The 18,421-nt window shown below is 47.6% G+C and overlaps 1 protein-coding gene across 1 annotated transcript in view; it reads left to right on the top strand.

The window, feature by feature from the left end:
- LOC147380338 (uncharacterized) overlaps window positions 1-10,086 on the top strand; it is a 161,453-nt gene extending 151,367 nt beyond the window's left edge. Inside the window, exon 3 of the mRNA XM_086415971.1 lies at window positions 9,910-10,086. Coding sequence (XP_086272097.1) covers window positions 9,910-9,991 — 82 coding nt within the window. The 3' untranslated portion in view covers window positions 9,992-10,086. The remainder of the gene's footprint in view (window positions 1-9,909) is intronic.
- The last annotated feature ends 8,335 nt before the right edge of the window (window positions 10,087-18,421 follow it).

The raw sequence follows: 18,421 nt of genomic DNA, 5'->3' as shown, positions 1-18,421 counted from the left end.
GTGGACTCTATTTTATTGATCTGTGTATTGATTGGTGTTGCTGAGGTTTGTTAAAGTTCCTGAAATTCTTTGGAAGCAGTCCCTTGGAGAGATTGACTTCATTTCTCCGTCGTGAAGTGAGATGGAGCAGAATGGGCTTTTTCTACTTTTCATCTGGTCATTTTGCTGGATCTGAGAGCGCCATGCTGCAGGGTGTGGTTAGGATAAGTGTTGGGAGACTTGAGGTTTGATCTCTCTCTTTTTATAAAAATTTATTGTAAATTTGTGATAAAATATGTGCGTGCCTGCTATGGCTTCAGTCGTGTCCAACTCTTTGTGACCCCATGGGCTGTTGCCCGCCAGACTCCTCTGTCCATGGGATTCTCCAGGCAAGAACATGGAGTGGGTTGCCATGCCCTCCTCCAGGGGATCTTCCCGACCCAAGGATGGAAGCCAAGTCTCCTGCAGCTCCTTCATTGCAGACGGATTCTTTACCACTGAGCCGCCGGAGAAGCCCTGGTACATTCGTATTGTGTGTAATCAGTTTATAGAACCCTTTCTATCTTGCAAAACTGAATCTGTACCCATCAAACAACAGTTCTGCATTTTTTCCTCCCCCAGCTCTCAATAACCACCATTCTACTTTCTATTTCTGTAGATTTAATTATCCTAGGTTCCTCACATAAGCAGAATCACAGTATTTGTTCTTTTGTGTCTGACTTCTTTGTCCTAGCGTCATGTCTCCAAGTCCGTTCCTGCTGTAGCACGTGGCATGGTTCTTTCCTTTTGAAGGCTGAATGATATCCTTTTGTATGTATGTATCACATGTTTAACCAGTCATCCGTCCGTGGATCCTTGGGTTGCTTCCGTCTTTGGATTGTTGTAAATGATGCTGCTGTGATTGAGCGTGGACCTTCAGTTACTACAAGCTGGAGGCGAGATCTGAGACAAATCAGTGAACTTCTGCATCTCATTTTCCAGTGCTTTGAAAGTAAGGAATTCAGATGCTTTCCAGAAATAGAGACGCAGATGCAGAGAATAAACGTGAGAATACCAAGGCGGGAAGGGGAGTGGGGTGAGTTGGGAGATTGATACTGTATAAAATAGGTAACTGATGAGAACCCACTGCAGAGCACAGGGAGCTCTGGTCAGTGCTGTGGTGACCCTGAGAAAGAAGGGCACGTGTATTCGTATGGCTGATTCACTGTGCTCTGCAGCAGGAAACCAATGCAACATTGTGAGGCAACTATGCTTCAACAAAAATTAGTACAAAAGGAAAGTCAGATGCTTTCCAACATTCTCTTAAGTTCTAGTTATAGGATACTAAATAAAATCTATATCTATTGAGTGACTAAGCACACTCACTATTTAAAAAAATTATATGCGTTCTAAGGATTTCCATGGTTCCTCCTGATGATACCATGTACCTTTCTTGAGCTGACTTAATCTTTGAATATCCTTGACAGTAGAATTTGTGCAACTTTTTTTTGAACAGCTTTTTTGGGCTCCAAAATCACCGAAGATGGTGATTGCAGCCATGAAATGAAAAGACGCTTACTCCTTGGAAGGAAAGTTATGACAAACCTAGACAGCTTATTAAAAAGCAGAGGCATTTGCCAACAAAGGTCCGTCTAGTCAAGGCTATGGTTTTTCCAGTGGTCATGTATGGATGTGAGAGTTGGACTGTGAAGAAAGCTGAGCACCGAAGAATTGATGCTTTTGAACTGTGGTGTTGGAGAAGACTCTTGAGAGCCCCTTGGACTGCAAGGAGATCCAACCAGTCCATCCTAAAGGAGATCAGTCCTGCATGTTCATTGGAAGGACTGATGCTAAAGCTGAAACCCCAATACTTTGGCTGCCTCACGAGAAGAGTTGACTCATTGGAAAAGACCCTGATGCTGGGAGGGATTGGGGGCAGGAGGAGAAGGGCACGGCAGAGGATGAGATGGCTGGATGACATCACCAACTTGATGGACATGAGTTTGAGTAAACTCTGGGAGTTGGTGATGGACAGGGAGGCCTGGTGTGCTGTGATTCATGGGATCGCAAAGAGTTGGACACGACTGAGCGACTGAACTGAACTGAACTTATTGAGATATAATTCATATACTGTTTGATTTACCATGTAAAGTTTACAAACTAGTGTTTTTCCCCACCACGTTCTCAACGTTGTGCAATGGCCAATCTCCGAACATTTTTGTCATCCCCAAAAGAACCCCTGTACCCATCAGCAGTTACCACCCATTTTCCTCCAGCCTGCTGCCCCCCAGCCCCCATTCCAGCTTAGACAATCACTAATCTATTTCTGTCCCTGTGGATTTGCCTATTCTGGATGTTTCATATAAGTGGGATCATAAATATGTGACCTTTTATGACTAACTTCTTTCACCCAGCATAACGTTTGCAAGCTTCGTGTGTAACTTTCCAAGGTGTCAAGTAATCTCACATGTGAGGGGTTCATTTATTATCAGCATCATATTTCTCCTCATGCCAAGAACCAGCTGTCGGACTGGGGCTGAAGACATAGCACGAAATACCCAACACATCCCCTGGCTCTAAAGAGCACCCTGTCTTGTGGGCAAGATGGGCATTAAGTGAATTCAACATAGATGTTAATCACAAAGTACTGGGTTCTGTACTGGAGAAACTTCGGGTGCTTTGGAGGGTATACCGGGCAGAAGGTGAGGGGAGCTCTGACTCAGTGCCCTCGTCTTCAGGATGATTTCTGTCCACAGAGCTCACGGGGGGCATCAGGGTCTACTATGTGACTGTTGGTGATGATGATATGGTAAAAAACGAGACCCCATTTGTGTCCTTGAGAAGCTCACCCTGTCACAGGTCAGATGGCCAACCACGCTGATGGATGGTTCAGAGTCTGGACTGTGGGTGCTGGAGCTTGGGTGGACCTCCCCAAAACATTCAAGGGAGTCTTTAGGGAGCCACTGTGATGCTTGAATGGAATTCTGATAGATGAGTTCAATGTCTTAGGGAGCCTCCCTGTGCGTGGAGGGAAGGGACATTCTGAGCAGAGGTCATGAGTGCAAGTGTAAAGATACTCGGAGTGTTCTTTGGGGATGGGGCATCAAGGAGCCTGGTGTGGCCATGGCGTGGGGACCAGCTAAAGGAAGGAGGCAGGGAGGGTTGTGAAGCATCTTAGAGCAAAGGTTAGCAGCTTTATCCTCCACGTCTCAGGTTTGCATCCTTTAGTTCTGAGGACCTTCACCCCCATTTGGGGCTGTCACTGCATCCCTTTCCTAAATGTGACTCGCCACAAGGTGGCATATTTTCCAGTGGCTTTTCTAGACAGCACCAGAATCCTCTGCAGGGAGCTGTCTCCTCTGCAGTGTCAATGCTGAAGGCACCGGAGCTTTGAAAGTAGTGAAGGATCAAGCCACTCTTTTAGTTTCACTGGGACATGGGAACATAAGAAGTTGGGAGACAGGCAGGAAGTTGAATGGAGCCATCAGCTGCAGGGTATAAAGTTTTTCTGGGCCCATATTATAGGTGGAGAGGGATTCTGTGAGCTGCCATTTATGGATAGTACCTGTCATGGCTGGTAAATAGATGTGAGATTATGGGCCAGTCCATCATAGCTTTAGGGCCTGTTTCATCATACATCACCTACCTTGATATCTAGGATTCTACACGGTGATCAAAAATGTTGTGACATGTAAGGTCCAGCCGTCTAATCATTTCCAGGCAATCTAACCATCATAGTGCATGTTTTTATTGAAGTAAAGTTGATTTACAGTATTAGTTTCAAGCACATACTGTGTTATATTTTTAAAATAAGTGTTTCTTTATGTATTTATTTAGCTGTGTCAGGTTTTAGCTGTGGTACGTGGGCTCTTTCTCTGCAGCACACAGCTTCTCTCTAGTTGCGTTGCCAGGGCTTGGTTGCTCTGCGCCACGTGGGATCTTAATTCTAAACCAGGGATTGAACCTGAGTCCCCTGCATTGAAAGGTGAGTTCTTAACCTCTGGACTGCTAGGGAAGTCCCAACTGTGTTACATTTGAATGCATTCTTATCCAGGACCACTGAGGCAATCAGTGCAAAGAGATGCAACCCTTTATTCATCCACCACTACATTTATTGCATGCTGATAGCTATAGCTTATGTGCATTCAGCGATTGCATCTCCACGCTGGAGTGCCCTACACCGTAATCAGGGAGGTGGCCCAGGGCAGCAGACTGTGAGTTCAGGTGTCAGCAGGCCTCCCCCGCATGTTGATTTCATGCAGTTGTCTTGGTATTGATAATGAACGTTGTCATCCTTGTTCCTACCTGGGCTTGTGGAGCTCTTACCTGTGGCATCTCTCAGAATTTCTGTGGATTCTCAGAGGATGGCGTCTAATGGATCCAAGGCTGATCATGATTGGTCACACGAGTGTCTGCCTTGTGCTTCTTCTCTTGATGTGCCTTCATCCGTCAGTCACCTGCTCTAATATCTGCTTGAAGAACTGTCTTACTCGAATCTTTATGGTGAGAATAGCTAAGTTCTTGCCAAGGGGCATGTTGCATGCAGAGATGCTGGAGAACGACTCTCTGACATCTGAGATTTTTGTCACCTGGAAATGAACATGTCAGATCCCTGAGACTGGCCAGGCCTCATGACACAGTGTCTTCAAGGTTTACCCCAAATAATCCTCCCCAACCCCACGGTGTCCACCCCATGATACAGTACCAGGTTACTCTCTCAAGGTACCCTGCTTATCACTGTATGTATCAGAATCTGAACTTATCTTGTTTATTGAATAGAAATGATCTTTTATTGCACTCTTGCAAGTACCCACTGGCTGAATCCTGGCAGCAGCCCCAAGAGGGGCTACAGCTTATCCCAGGATTTTAGGCTAGGCAGTCTGGTTCCAGAGACCAGCTCCTAGCCATTATGTGTGTGTTGTATCTTTACCAATAAGAATATCAGTTCTGTTGAGCCTGTTTTTCTTGGTACCAGGAACAATGGTTCTTCATAGGCTCTAGAGAATGGTGAAGGAATGAGTGCGTGGTCAGTTCCTGGTCAGGAAGAGTTCCTGGAGACATTCAGGTCTGTACTGTGCAGGAGTAGCCAGCCAAAGGCGGATGCAGATGGAGGTACAGGACATTCCTGGCAGCAGTCATGGATGGTGTGAGCTCAGACTTAAAGGGTTCCTGTGCTCCTGGGTTGTTGGAGAGAGACTTGAGACACCAGGCTGGAGAGGTAGGTAGATGGGAAGCTCCAGAGAGGATGTTTCTGTTACATGTCTTGTTGAATCCTAGCAGAGTCTTTCAAAGTATGATCAGGAATCCAGCTTTGTCAGAATGTGAGTGAAAAGTGAAAGTTGCTCAGTTGTGTCTGACTCTTTGCAGCCCTCAAGGACTCTAGACCACCAGGCTCTTGTGTCCATGGAAGTCTCCAGGCAAGAATACTGGAGTGGGTTGCCATTCCCTTCTCCAGGGGATCTGCCTGAGCCAGGGATCCAACCCAGGTCTCCTGCACTGCAGGCAGATTCTTTACCATCTGAGCTACCAGGGAAGCACAAGATTGGTTGCATCAGGGTCTGGGGTAGGGGACTGAGGAATCTGCATTCTAATGCTCTTGCTGGGTAATGCTTATGCACACAGATGCTTAGGGATCACTGCTCTGAGAAACAAGATAACTGCTAATAAAGTTATAACATTATTTTTATCTTGCAACTTTTCTTCATAACTGTCCCCCAACTCCTATGCCCAGGAGGATGGAGCTGTGAAGTAATGTATGTCCTAAGAACACTTTCCTTCTGTTGATCCTGTCTTAGTCAGCTTGAGCAGCTATAACAAAAGCATCATAGACTGGGTGGTTTAAACAAGACACATTTATTTCTTACAGTTCTGAAGCCTGGAAAGTCCAAAGTCAAGGCACTGGTGAGAGTTACCTTCCTGACTTAGAGAGGGACATCTTCTGTTGTATCCTCTGATGGCAGAGAGATTCTCCCATTACTCTTCTTGTAAGGGCATTAATCCTGTTCATGGGACTCCACCCTTATGACCTAATCACCTTCCCAAATGCCCGCCTTCAAACACTGGGGATTAGTGCTTCAAGACAGTGACAGACTTTCTTTTCTTGGGCTCCAAAATCACTGCAGATAGTGACTGCAGCCATGAAATTAAAAGTCACTTGCTCCTTGGAAGAAAAGCTACAACAAACCTAGATGGCATTTGAAAAAGCAGAGACATTACTTTGCCGACAAAGGTGCTAAAGTCAAAGCTATGGCTTTTCCAGTAGTCGTGTATGGATTTGAAAGTTGGACCATAAAGAAAGCTGGGTGCTGAAGAACTGATGCTTTTGAACTGTGGTGTTGGAGAAGATTCTTGAGAGTCCATTGGACTGCAAGGAGTCAAACTAGTCAATCCTAAAGGAAATCAATCCTGAATATTCATTGGAAGAACTGATGCTGAAGCTTTAATACTTTGACGACCTGATGTGAAGAACCACCTCTTTGGAAAAGACCCTGATGCTGGGAAAGACTGCAGGTGGAAGGAGAAGAGGGCTTAGAGGATGAGCTGGTTGATGACATCATTGACTCAAAGGACATGAATTTGAGCAAACTCAAAATCTGGGAGATAGAGAAGACAGGGAAGCCTGGCATTCTGCAATCCATGGGGTCCCAAACAGTTGGATACAACTGAGAGACTGAACAACAAATAATGAATATTTTCATTCCATGGCAATCCTTCTTTGTGTGTTTATCTTCTTTTGTCTTTGGGACTTCTGCTTGTACACTGTATTATTAGAGTACTAGGGCTGCCTTAACAAATGGAAAAAGCACCACTGATTTGATGGTTTACAACAGAATTTCGTTCTCTTGCATTTCTGGAGGCCGGAAGTCCAAAAGCTAGGTGTTGGCTGAGTCATGCTTCTTCAGAAGGTTCTAGGGAAGAACACCTCCTTGTCTTTTCCTAGCTTCTGGTTTCCTCTGGCAGTCTCTAGCATTCCTTGGCTTGTAGCTGCATCAACCAGTTTCTGCTTCTGTCTTTACATGACCTTATTCTCTGTGTGTCTTCTCTTCTTTTAATGTTACCAGTCATCAGATTTAGGGTCATTCTAATCCAACGTGACCTCATCTTAACTTTATAACATCTGCAAAACTCTGCCCTAATAAGATCACTTTTTGGAGTTATGTGGACATAATTAGGTGGTTGTGAATTTTCAGGGACACCATGTAACTAATTACATAGAAGTTTGTGTTGTGAAGGCCATTCTGCATTGTCAGACAAAGATTTGAGAAGTATTCGGTCAAAATTTGGTCAAATGCACTTCCACCAATAACAGTAACAACAACAACAAAACAAGTCAGGTGGTCACTTCAATTCTAAATTGGTGCAACATCTTGGTGCAACATGTAAACAGTCTTGCGTGCTTTACTCAGAGCCCATGTTGGGTTTGTTTATCTTTGTAATCTTTAAGTTGACTTCCATATAGGATGCTGGAAAATTCTTTCACAAATATCCCTTTAGTAAGCCTCCCTGAACTAACTGTTTTTCACACTCAGTTGCTAGAGATTTTTGGAGCTTGAGTTCACTGGCATCCAGAGAGGGTGTCAGCAAAGTAGAAGGAACTAACCCTGGGGTCTGTCCAAGGGCAGTGGCTGATGTCACTAGCCTGGACCATGCTTTTGACTCCAAGGAATTTTTTTCCTTTCAAAGCCTGTTTTCTGTATCATGATGTATTTTTACGTGACAAAGTCAAGTGTGTGCTTCTAATCCAGTCTAATCCATTTACCACATTCTCAGGGAGCTCAAGCTTTCCTGTAGATGTTTTTCCTAAAGTCACCCTTTTAAAATTTGCATGTTTTCTTTCTTCTAAGGATGTGACCTGCTTTAACTTGTTTCTTCTGGTTCCACTTTTAGTTTTCCAGTTTCTGACTTTTAGTTGCGGGATCTGTAAACTTCCTTATGTGTGAATCTTTGCATCTTTTATTATATCTCTAGGTTAAAAAATCTAGACACAGATTTACTGGGTTCAAGGGTGTGAACTTTTAAATGCGTCTAATGCATTTTATTGCTGAATTTGTGTCCAGAAGGAGTGTTTTAAATGCTGTCATATCAGTGTCTAAATGTGCTCATTCTAACAGTTTCCTTGCAAGTACAGATGATGTTTATCTGTTTATTAGGGGTCAAGATCTTGGGGAAGGTGGGTCTTCTTTTCTGTATATACATGGGCCCATCAACAGCCTGGTGGCTCAGATGGTAAACAATCTGCCTGCAATGCAGGAGACCTGTGAGAAGGGAATGGCAACTTACTCCAGTATTCTTGCCTGGAAAATCCCATGGACAGAGGAGCCTAGCAGGAGGAGCCTACAGTCCATGGGTTGCAAAGAGTTGTATACAACTGAGCAACTAAGCAGATCGAATTACTACATAAGATGTGTTACCACCTTGTTTTTTAAAAAAGTTTATTTGTTTAATTAGTTGTGGGCCTTGGTTGCAGCAAGTGGGATCTAGTTCTCTGACCAGGAATCGAACCCAGGCCCCCTGCATTGGGAGCATGGAGTGTTAGCCACTGGACCACCAGGAAAGCCCCATTCTGTTGTTTAATGCTGATACGTCTCTTGCTTATTGGTGCCAGCTTATTTAGATCTTCTCATTGTTTTACCTCCAGTATTCTTGCCTGGAAAATCCCATGGACGGAGGAGCCTGGTGGGCTGCAGTCCATGGGGTCGCTAAGAGTCGGGCACGACTGAGCAACTTAACTTTCACTTTTCACTTTCATGCACTGGAGAAGGAAATGGCAACCCACTCCAGTGTTCTTGCCTGGAGAATCCCAGGGACAGGGGAGCCTGGTGGGCTGCCCTCTATGGGGTCACACAGAGTCAGCCAATAATTAAATTTGTCATGTATGCATGGACAGGTTAAGAGAATTAGCAAAAGTAACCCCAAGAATGATTCTTCCTGTGTGTGCCATCCAGGTACAGGTTGCATTCATGAATGATCTTTGCCGTTGTTTAGTTGCCTAGTATGTCTAACTCTTCACGACTCCGTGTACTACCCCACTCCAGTCTTCTCTCTCCCTCACACCATCTCCTGGAGTTTGCCCAAGTTCATGTCCATCTCATCTGTGTTTTCCATCCAGCTGTCTTGTCCTCTGTCACCCTCTTCTTCTGCTCTCAATCTTTCCCAGCATCAGGGTCTTTTTCAATGAGTCCGCTCTTTGTATGAGTGATCTTACTTAAGGACCATCTAGTCAAAGCTATGGTTTTTCCAGTGGTCACGTATGGATGTGAGAGTTGGACTATAAAGAAAGCTGAGCGCTGAAGAATTGATGCTTTTGAACTGTGGTGTTTGTTGGAGAAGACTCTTGAGAGTCCCTTGGACTGCAACGAGATCCAACCAGTCCATCCTAAAAGAGATCAGTCCTGGGTATTCATTGGAAGGACTGATGCTGAAGCTGAAACTCCAGTACTTTGGCCACCTGATGCAAAGAACTGACTCATTGGAAAAGACCCTGATGCTGGGAAAGATTGAAGGTGGGAGGAGAAGGGGATGACAGAGGATGAGATGGTTGGATGACATCATCAACTCACTGGACGTGAGTCTGAGTAAGCTCCGGGAGTTGGTGATGGACAGGGAGGCCTGATGTGCTGCGGTCCATGGGACCGCAAAGAGTCGGACACGACTGAGCGACTGAACTGACTGAACTATCATAGAGGCGAAGAAGGAGAGGGCCAGAGGTGTTCAGTGACTTGCTGGAGGTCTCCGACGTGATTGGTGCTGAGCTGGTTGCAGGGTTAGGGCAAGTTCTGGCGGGAATGCCGTGGGTACCAGCTGAGTCTGGGGGAGACAACGGGAAGGGGTGCAGAGAGCGCTTTTCTTGTACCTTCAGCCTTGAGTTTGTGGAGAGGCGGGAGGCCTGGGAGACAGCTGAACTTCAAAGCCACCTGAGTGTGTAACCTTGACCCCCTTTCTTTTGTTCAGCTGCAGGCAAAGAAGGGCCAGTTCTAAGAGGTCTTGCTGCACAGCTCTCTCCGAATGGCTGCTCTTTGAGACCGAGTTCTGAGTGGAGTCCTGTGCTGTCGGACTGGCGGCTGCCTTTCTTCTCTGGCGGTGTGTATGTTCTCCATGTTTCCAGGGGAGCTCTCATAAAAAGGTTGGTCTCAGTTTCCTTTTCATTTGGGGTGACCTCTCTAACTCTCTGGGTTTAAAGCTGCACGGAGTTCATTGCCTGCCTTTCGTCTTGGAGCTGCCCTGTGATGCCGAAAGGGCTGCGGGGACCTCTCCTTTCATCCACAGTCTCGCGCTCTCCCTCACCAGGGCCGTTCTGGTGCTCCTGTCTGAAGCCGCTGGGGTGGGTGAGGGGGACACCCCTGGCTGTCCCTAAATCCATGTTGGTAGCCGGTGCAAAACCCCTCACTCAAGATGACAGCTGTAGTCCATGCAAGGATGCTGTGGAGACCTTTCTAGAACTGGCCTCTCTGCCCTCCCACCTTAGCATGCATGCTCAGTCGTGTCTGACTCTTAGCGACTCTCGGGCAATTCTTGGGACTGTAGCCTGCCTGCTTCCTCTGTCCATGGGATTCTCCAGTCAAGAACACTGGAGTGGGTTGCCATTTCCTTCTCCAAGGGATCTTCCCTACCCAGGAGTCGAACCTGCGTCTCCTATGTCTCCTGCATTGCAGGTGGATTCTCTACCACTGAGCCACCAGCATCTGCCCCTACATAGTACCCAGAGGGCAGCTGTTAGGTCAGATGCTCTGCTCAAAACCTTCCTGTGCTTTTCAGCAGCCCGACCCCTCCACCCACAAGGCATCAAAACCAAAGTGTTAGCAGTGGTTTCAGGGCCTGGCAGGAGCTACCCTCTCCCTCTGTGGTTCTCCCATAGCTTCTTCACTCTGGCTATGGCTTAGACATGCCAGGCAAACCCCTGCCTCAAAGCCCTCATCCTGGCTGTTCTCTCTGCTTGGAGCCCTTGTCCCCTAGTAACCACATGGGGTGCCCTCCAGCCCTGCGGACGTGGGTCTATTGCATCTCCTTTTCAGTGAGACTGTTATCCCAGGTGAGCCCATTGAAAACCATCGCGAGTGTGTCCCCCGCATCCCTGACTCTGTAGGTAGAGTGTGGCTGAGAGTGTTGCAGGCCGTCCACAGGGACTGGAGGTGGACCGGCCTGTGTGGGTTCTGGCACGGATGCGCCTGTTCCCGCCTCCTCGGTGGCAGGAGGCTATCTTGCATGTTTTGGCAGAGTCTCTTTTAGAGACCATTCCTGTTTCATTCTTGGGTTTCAGGCCATTCCACAATTTCAATCTGTTGTGGCGATTCAGCCCCTGATCGGGGCCTTTGCTTGGGTCATATTTAATGTTTAATGTTTCACTTCGGAGGCCACTACCAGCTGTGGCCAAATAGTCCCCCAAGTTCCAGTAGTGTCCGGAGAGCTCTCCAGTTTCAGTTGCGAGACCCACTCAGGCTGTTAAGTCCGCTTGTAGGAATTTAACTAATTAGTGATGGCTGGTGGTGAGACACGTATTTAATAAATCCCTGAGTTTATCTCGGCTTTATGGAAAATCTCTAAGCCTCGCAAACCCATAGAAGGTTAGTACTCCTTGGTTCAGGAGTCCAGGTGTCAAATCGAATGAGAACATTGCTTTATGAATCCCAGGGGCTGGCGGATGGCTAAGAAAATCCTTACTGCTCCAAGCAGCTGTTTACAGTGGGTCTGATCAGGTTCCAAGGTGAAGGGGAGGGTGCATTTAGACTCCCTGTTCTTCCCAGTGTGTAAAAAAGTTTTTTTTTTGAAAACATTTTTTTGATTGTGCTGTGTAGCATGTGGAATCTTAGTTCTCCAGCCAGGGATCAAATCTGTGTCCCATGTATTGCGAGCATGGAGTCTTAACCACTGGACTGCCAGGGAAGTCCCTTCCCCAGTGTTTTAATTGCATTTCCGATCTTGGCCTGTATCCATTGCTCTTTTACTGTGTGTGAAGCAGCAGAGTGGGTGCTGTGCCTGCTGGGGATGATCCCTGCTTCAAGGAGTTTATAATCTGCCAGAGAAGATGAACGTGATGATCAGTTATTGTAACATAATGAATCTGCATCAAAGCATAAGCAAAGTGGGGCAGAAGCCCTGAGCAGGGGCCCCTTTTGTCTGGGGACTAAAGATCCCTTTGTGGGAGGCACAGCCCTTGATGTGGATCCTGGGGGGTGAGTAGAAGATGAGCAAGGGTTGAGGGCTACAGCGCCAGGGCAGTGATGGGACGTGAGCTACAGGCCTCAGTGGCGGCAGGGACTTGTCCTGTGAGGTTGGTGGACAGGGTTTGTGGGGGCCAATGTGGAGGGGGAAAGGGAAAGTTCAGAGGGGCATCGTGTTGTGGAGGCCTTTTAAAGATGGCGAGGGCTTCCCTCATCGTTCAGTTGGTAAAGAATCTGCCTGCAATGCAGGAGACCCCGGTTTGATTCCTGGGTTGGGAAGATCTGCTGGAGAAGGGATAGGCTACTCACTCCAGTATTCTTGGGCTTCCCTGGTGGCTCAGCTGGTAAAGAATCTGCCTGCAATGTGGGAGACCTGGATTTGATCCCTGGGTTGGGAAGATTCCCTAGAGAAGGGAATGACTACCTACTGCAGTATTCTGGCCTAGAGAATTCCATGGACTGTATAGTCCGTGGGGTGGCAAAGAGTTGGACATGACTGAGTGACTTTCACTCTCACTTTCAAGGAGTTTGAATAGTACTAGCAGAAAATAAAAACCTCCAGCAAGTCACTCAGGAGAGGAGAATGACACTCATCATCTGTCTTGTAGAGAAATCCCTTGAGTATCGTTGGGAAGGCTGGTTGGCCATTGAAGGTCTGAATGACATGGAGGCTTGTTAGGAGCTCGGTGGGAGGTGAGCTTGGCCTGGGCGGTGGCCAAGGGCCAGACATGGACAGGATGGATGGGAGAGGCGATGTGAAGACAGCATCCTGTTGGTCATGGCCAAAAACAGAGGCTGACATTCTCTGTAAATCACTCAGGAGCTCAAGAGACCGCATTCCCTTCCATGGGCAGTAAAACGAGTCACAGAGCCCTTGAAAGGAAAGCAAGGTGGAGAACATGGAGGAAACACTGAGAATGTCTAACCCAGAAGAGGCTATGGCAGTCCCATCATTGCCCCGTGTGATGGAAGAAGAAAGGTCTTGGTACCAAGAAAAGCAACCTGGGAGCGGGCAGGGTGGTGCATTCTAGCTACATTGGTTTCTAGCATTAATAACTGATCACCCACATTCCTCATTCCTGGATTAGAAACTTTTTTTTTACCTGTCAGTGACTGTTTATTGACAAAATGTACCGCCGGAGTCCCTTGTGGCTCAGATGGTAAAGAATCCGCCTGCAATGCGGGAGACCTGGGTTCGATCCCTGGGTCGGTTGGGAAGATCTCCTGGAGAAGGGAAAGGCCACCCACTCCAATATTCTGGCCTAGAGAATTCCATGGACAGTCCATGGGCTCCCAAAGAGTCGGACATGACTGAGCGACTTTCACTCACTGCTGGAGTAAGCAGTGGCTTGGAGTTCAGTATAACACGTGGGTAATAGTGTTAGTGACTCAGTTGTGTCCAACTCTTTGTGACCCTACGGACTGTAGCCTGCCAGGGTCCTCTGTCCATTGGATTCTCCAGGCAAGAATACTGCTGTGGATTGCCATGCCATTTTCCAGAGGATCTTCCTGACCCAGGGATTGAACCTGGATCTCCTGCTTTGTAGGCAGATTCTTTACCATCTGAGCTACAGGGAAGTCCTGTCATATGTGGGTGGATATGTGATTTTCAATATCAGAACTGGAACCTTGTGAATGGGGCCAAGTCCTGGCCTGCCCTCTTCCGCGGCCATCCTTGACCCGCACATCTCCACTGCTCCCACTGTGCAGAGGAGCAAACTGAGGCTCAGAGAGGAGAAGCCACTGGTCCAGAGTCACACAGCTCCTCTTCATCTCGCTTGCAGGTGAGGGCAGGAAAGGAAAACCCCAGGGCTGGTGTGGGGGAGGGGGGTTTGTTGGGCCACAGACTGAGGGTGAGCAGGTTGACAGGAGGGTGGGGGTGTCATAGCTTAAAATCTGGGTGTGAAGGGGGCAGCTCCTCAAGAGATCTCTACAGAGGGGAGGGTGCAGGGGTACCGACCAGGATAAATTCCAATTTTTACACACAGGTGTGTGGACTTTGAGAAAATATCTTCAATGGATACGATTGCAGTAAGTGATTTTAAAATATATTTTTTTATTGTGGTAAAAGTCACATAATAAACACATACTATTTTAACCATATTTAATTATACAGTTTGGCGGCACTAAGTACATTCGCATCGTTGTGCCGCTCTCGCCATCATCCGTCTCCCGAATTTTTCGCCTTCCAAAACTGAGACTCTAACCCCATTAAACACCAACTCCCCATCTTCACTCCTCACTGCCCTACCTACACACCCGCCGCAGCCCCCGCCTGCCTCCCTAGTGAGTGATCATCTCTGGGAGGAACGCATGCTTCAGCAACAACCACAAATATTAGTACTGGTGGTGTTAATATGATAATCAGTAACTGTAATATGGCATAAATTCTAGCAAACTTTACTAACAGTTCCCAGCCTTCTGCTTATTCAGAAGCGCGTTATAAGGAGGTGTCTTCGATGAAGCAGGATTCTCTTTCTTTGGGGACCGAAGGGTCAGAAAGACCTTGTAGCACTGAGGCTCTCCCACGTGTTTCGTATCATGTGTTAATTTCACGTGAGTTTTAGTTTCACGGGTGGAGGGAGTCACACGTGGCTGGCAGGGTCACCCAGGACACTGCCTGTCTCATGGGGGCTACACCTCTTCTTGCGGCTTCCTGCCTTCATGGAGCTGTCTGTCGAACCAGCTGACCATGTCGGGCTTTCTCGGGGCCCCTTGCAGGAAGGCTGCCTGGAGGAGATGGCCCCTGCATGTCAGGGTTCACTCTCTCCTCCTTTCGCGGGCGGTGTGCATGTCCGCTTGCACACTCCGGGGCCTCTCAGTCCAGTTGATAGATTTGTTTGGACGTGACCTTTCCCAGTTCCTCTTCCCTGGGCTTTTGCCTGCTGAGGAAATGATCCTCGGATCCCATCCATCTGCACTGGTGGCAAGAGAAGAGAGAATTTCTCTTTTCTGTGGTTCAGGTCCAACCGCGAGGACACCTGTCCTTCGGAGGCTTGTATTGTTCTGCGTGGTGTTGCTTCCTGCCGCAGAGACGTTTTATATCCTACTTCTGGAAGTCATCAAGTTGGACGAGAGACAGGAGGAGGTGGGGGAGGGTCCCTGGCTGACCTGGGCTGGTCTTTTAGGCTGTGTGTCCCGAAGATGCTTCTTCTGGACACATAGGAAGAGCTGTTTCTCCCCACCTCTGTCCACCCATAACTGGTCCTGTTAGGAAGCGTTTCCCATGTGTGGGTGATTCATTCTGAGACCTTTTCATGTCCTCGGGCTTCTTCACTGTTGGATTTGAGAAAAAGGGCAGCTTCTCTTTTAAGTGTGATGAAAACCATCTGAGCCACACATGTGTACATCGGCGGTCGATTTATGCTTTTTGTATGGACACTCAGCGGCTCCCCTGGCTGCTAAGGAAATCCATATGAAGAAGGGAGCCTGGACCTTGGGATTCTCAGATCACACCTCCTAATGTTACCAAGCAAATGAATCCTGACCATTTTTGAGGCATGTCAGAGTTTTTCCTTTGTGGCTCTGGAATTTTCTCTCTTGTGCCTGGGCTCCTGGGACCTTTGCTCTGGAGAGGAGGTAGCTGATGTGGGTTGAAGGGTGGAGGTGAGGAGCCAGATCAGAGCTCTTGTTTTAGGGCTTGCCATCTGTCCAGTGTTTTGTTTGCAGTCCCCACGAACTTGGAAGACGGCTTCCTGAGCCCTGCTTCCATCCATCCCACCAGGGTCCTTCTGTGGATTTCCAGATGTTGACCTTAGGCAGGTGACGTAACCGCAGCTGGTGTTGCGGGGGCAGGGGGGCCGGCCGAGTCAAGCTCATGACTTCGGGATTCAGTCTCCACTGCATTTAGAGGCGGGAACCTTGTGGAGGGAGATGGTGCCAGGATCGTCGCTTTTTTTGCCCATGCCTTCCCTGAAAACGAGCTCTGGACCTGGCGTCAAGTGTAAGCATGTGTGATGAGGGGACTTGCCAGTTCCAGACAGTACATTTCATCAGCTTATTTTGAAGAAGCAGGACGATAATCTGTTTTATAATATCCCTTTCTCGAGGGCCGCCTGCAATGCAGCAGACATAGGTTCGATCCCTGCGTGGGGAAGATCCCTTGGAGGAGGAAATGGCTACCCACTCCAGTATTCTTGCCTGGAGAATCCCATGGACAGGGGGAACTGGTGGGCTACATACAGTTCATGGGGGTCACAAAAGAGTTGGACATAACTGAATATGTGCACACTTTTCTCAGGGGCACAGGAATGAGGGCTTGATGCAAGGGAGAATGATGAGTGTGCAAATGAAGGGCACGGCTTAGTGTATGAGGGCAAGTTGTACCAGCCAAACACAGGACTATCTGAGGAAGGAATATTATGGTCTTGATCATCATCTTGTTTTTTAAAAGGGGCAGATGAAACACACTTTTTAATGCTGCCCAATTTTGCATTCCATATGTACATGCGTACACTTGATACTTGGCAGACCAAATCTGACCTACTACATGTTTTCATAAATTCAATTTATTGGAACATGGCCATGCCCATTCCTTTATTTCAGTGGCTGCATGTGCGCTTTTTATGGCAGAATTGATGGAAGAAATGGGCCCCAAAGCTTGAGAGATTTCCATCCTGTTTTCTTATAGAAAGTTGCTGATCTTTGTTCTTTATCCACCTTTATCTAAACAGATAAACACATCACCTTGCATTTGACATGTACTATTTTCAGTTCAACTCATAGCTCCTCCTTGCCCCTCTCTTCTTGTTGCGTTCAGTCACTCAGTCGTGCCGACTCTTTGTGACCCCATGGACTGCAGCATGCCAGGCCTGCCTGTCCTTCACAAGTTTCCTCTCCCCTTAGCTCTTAGATTACTTAGAGTTTTCGTTTTCGGTGGGATGCTGTTTTCCTCTTGAACATATTTGAAATTATGGGGTGGGAGGAGCTTTTGCAGTTGGGAGCCATCACTGTGTTGCCGGGGCAGGAAATGGTTTGAAACAGCCCCCAGTCTGTAGGACTGCCCAGCTCTGTGTCCAGAGCACACTCATTTTGAGACCTGTATACTTACCTGGGTTTTGTTTTTGTTTGGGGCTTAAAGTTTTCCAGGGGATCTTGGCACCGTCTCTCAGGGGTGAGATGATTCTTACTCTTCTCTGCTCCTGCTGCTTTCCTGCTTTTTGTGTAAGTTACCATCAGACACAGGAGACCATCTGGTAACTTTTCTGCCTGCCACTGACAGGGAGAACTCATTTGGACTACATCTGTTTCTTTCTTCTCTCCAAAGAGGTAACATTTATTTATTATTTATTTATTTTTGCATTTACAAATTATTTATTTGTTTGGCTGCTCCAGATCTTAGTCGCAGCGTGATATTCCATCTTCCTCGCAAACATACGATATCTAGTTCCCCAGGGATCAAACCCGAGCCCCCAGCATTGGGAGCTCTGAGTCTTAGCCATTGGACCACCAGGGAAGAGCCCCAGCCTGTCTCCTCTCTCTCTCTGTTTCATGTTTTCTCTCTGTCTCCCCTGTGTACACTTATGCACGCCTACACCCTCAGTGTTCCTTTCTGTGACTCTAAAGACTCTGCTTCAGTCAATTCCCAGGACAGGATGTTCCTCATTTCTCGTGCTTGTGTAGTGCTGGAGAAAACTTGGATCTCCTTTTTTGTCTCATAGGAATCACTAGCCTTTGTTAATCCTGCTTTAAAAAAAAAGAAAAATCTTCCTACCTCTTCACCTTCCCCCAGCTGGCCCTCTTGGCTTCTGGGACCTGGTTTATTATTTTCAGTGGGAGATAGCTAGCAGGGGAGCCCCCGCTGGAGAAGGAGGCCTGGTGAGGGTGGGTGTCTCCTCTGGCCCATAGACAGCAGTGAGGCTCTCAGAGATGGAGCGGGCAGAGGTGTGACTACAGGTTGGAGTAAGCAGTTCCAGGTGGCACTAATGGTAAAGAATGTGCCTGCCAGTGAGGGAGACATAAGAGATGCGGGTTCGATCCCTGGGTCAGGAAGATCCCCTGGAGGGAGGGCATGGCAACCCACTCCAGTATTCTTGCTTGGAGATTCCGTGGACAGAGGAGCATGTCCGGCTATGGTCCAGGGAGCTGCAAAGGGTCAGACACGACTGAGCAACTTAGCACACTCAAAAAAACAACTTTTGAGCTCAGGGTGGGGTGTGATGGTGGCCCATGGGTAGAGGACCACTGTGCTCGGTATCTGAGTAGCATACAGAGTCAGTGCAGAGTGATGGTGGCCCATGCGACTTCCGTCGTCTCACAGAGATGTGGAGTAGCAGCTGGAGCAGAGGTGGCCTATGAGAGGCGAC

Source organism: Bos grunniens, chromosome 1 (genome assembly GCF_055505025.1).
Source record: "Bos grunniens cultivar Pamir isolate PY7600 chromosome 1, Bosgru_T2T1.0, whole genome shotgun sequence".
Classification (NCBI taxonomy): domain Eukaryota; kingdom Metazoa; phylum Chordata; class Mammalia; order Artiodactyla; family Bovidae; genus Bos; species Bos grunniens.
The sequence above is the reverse complement of the archived record's forward strand: the minus strand, read 5'-3'. Positions and strand labels throughout refer to the sequence as shown.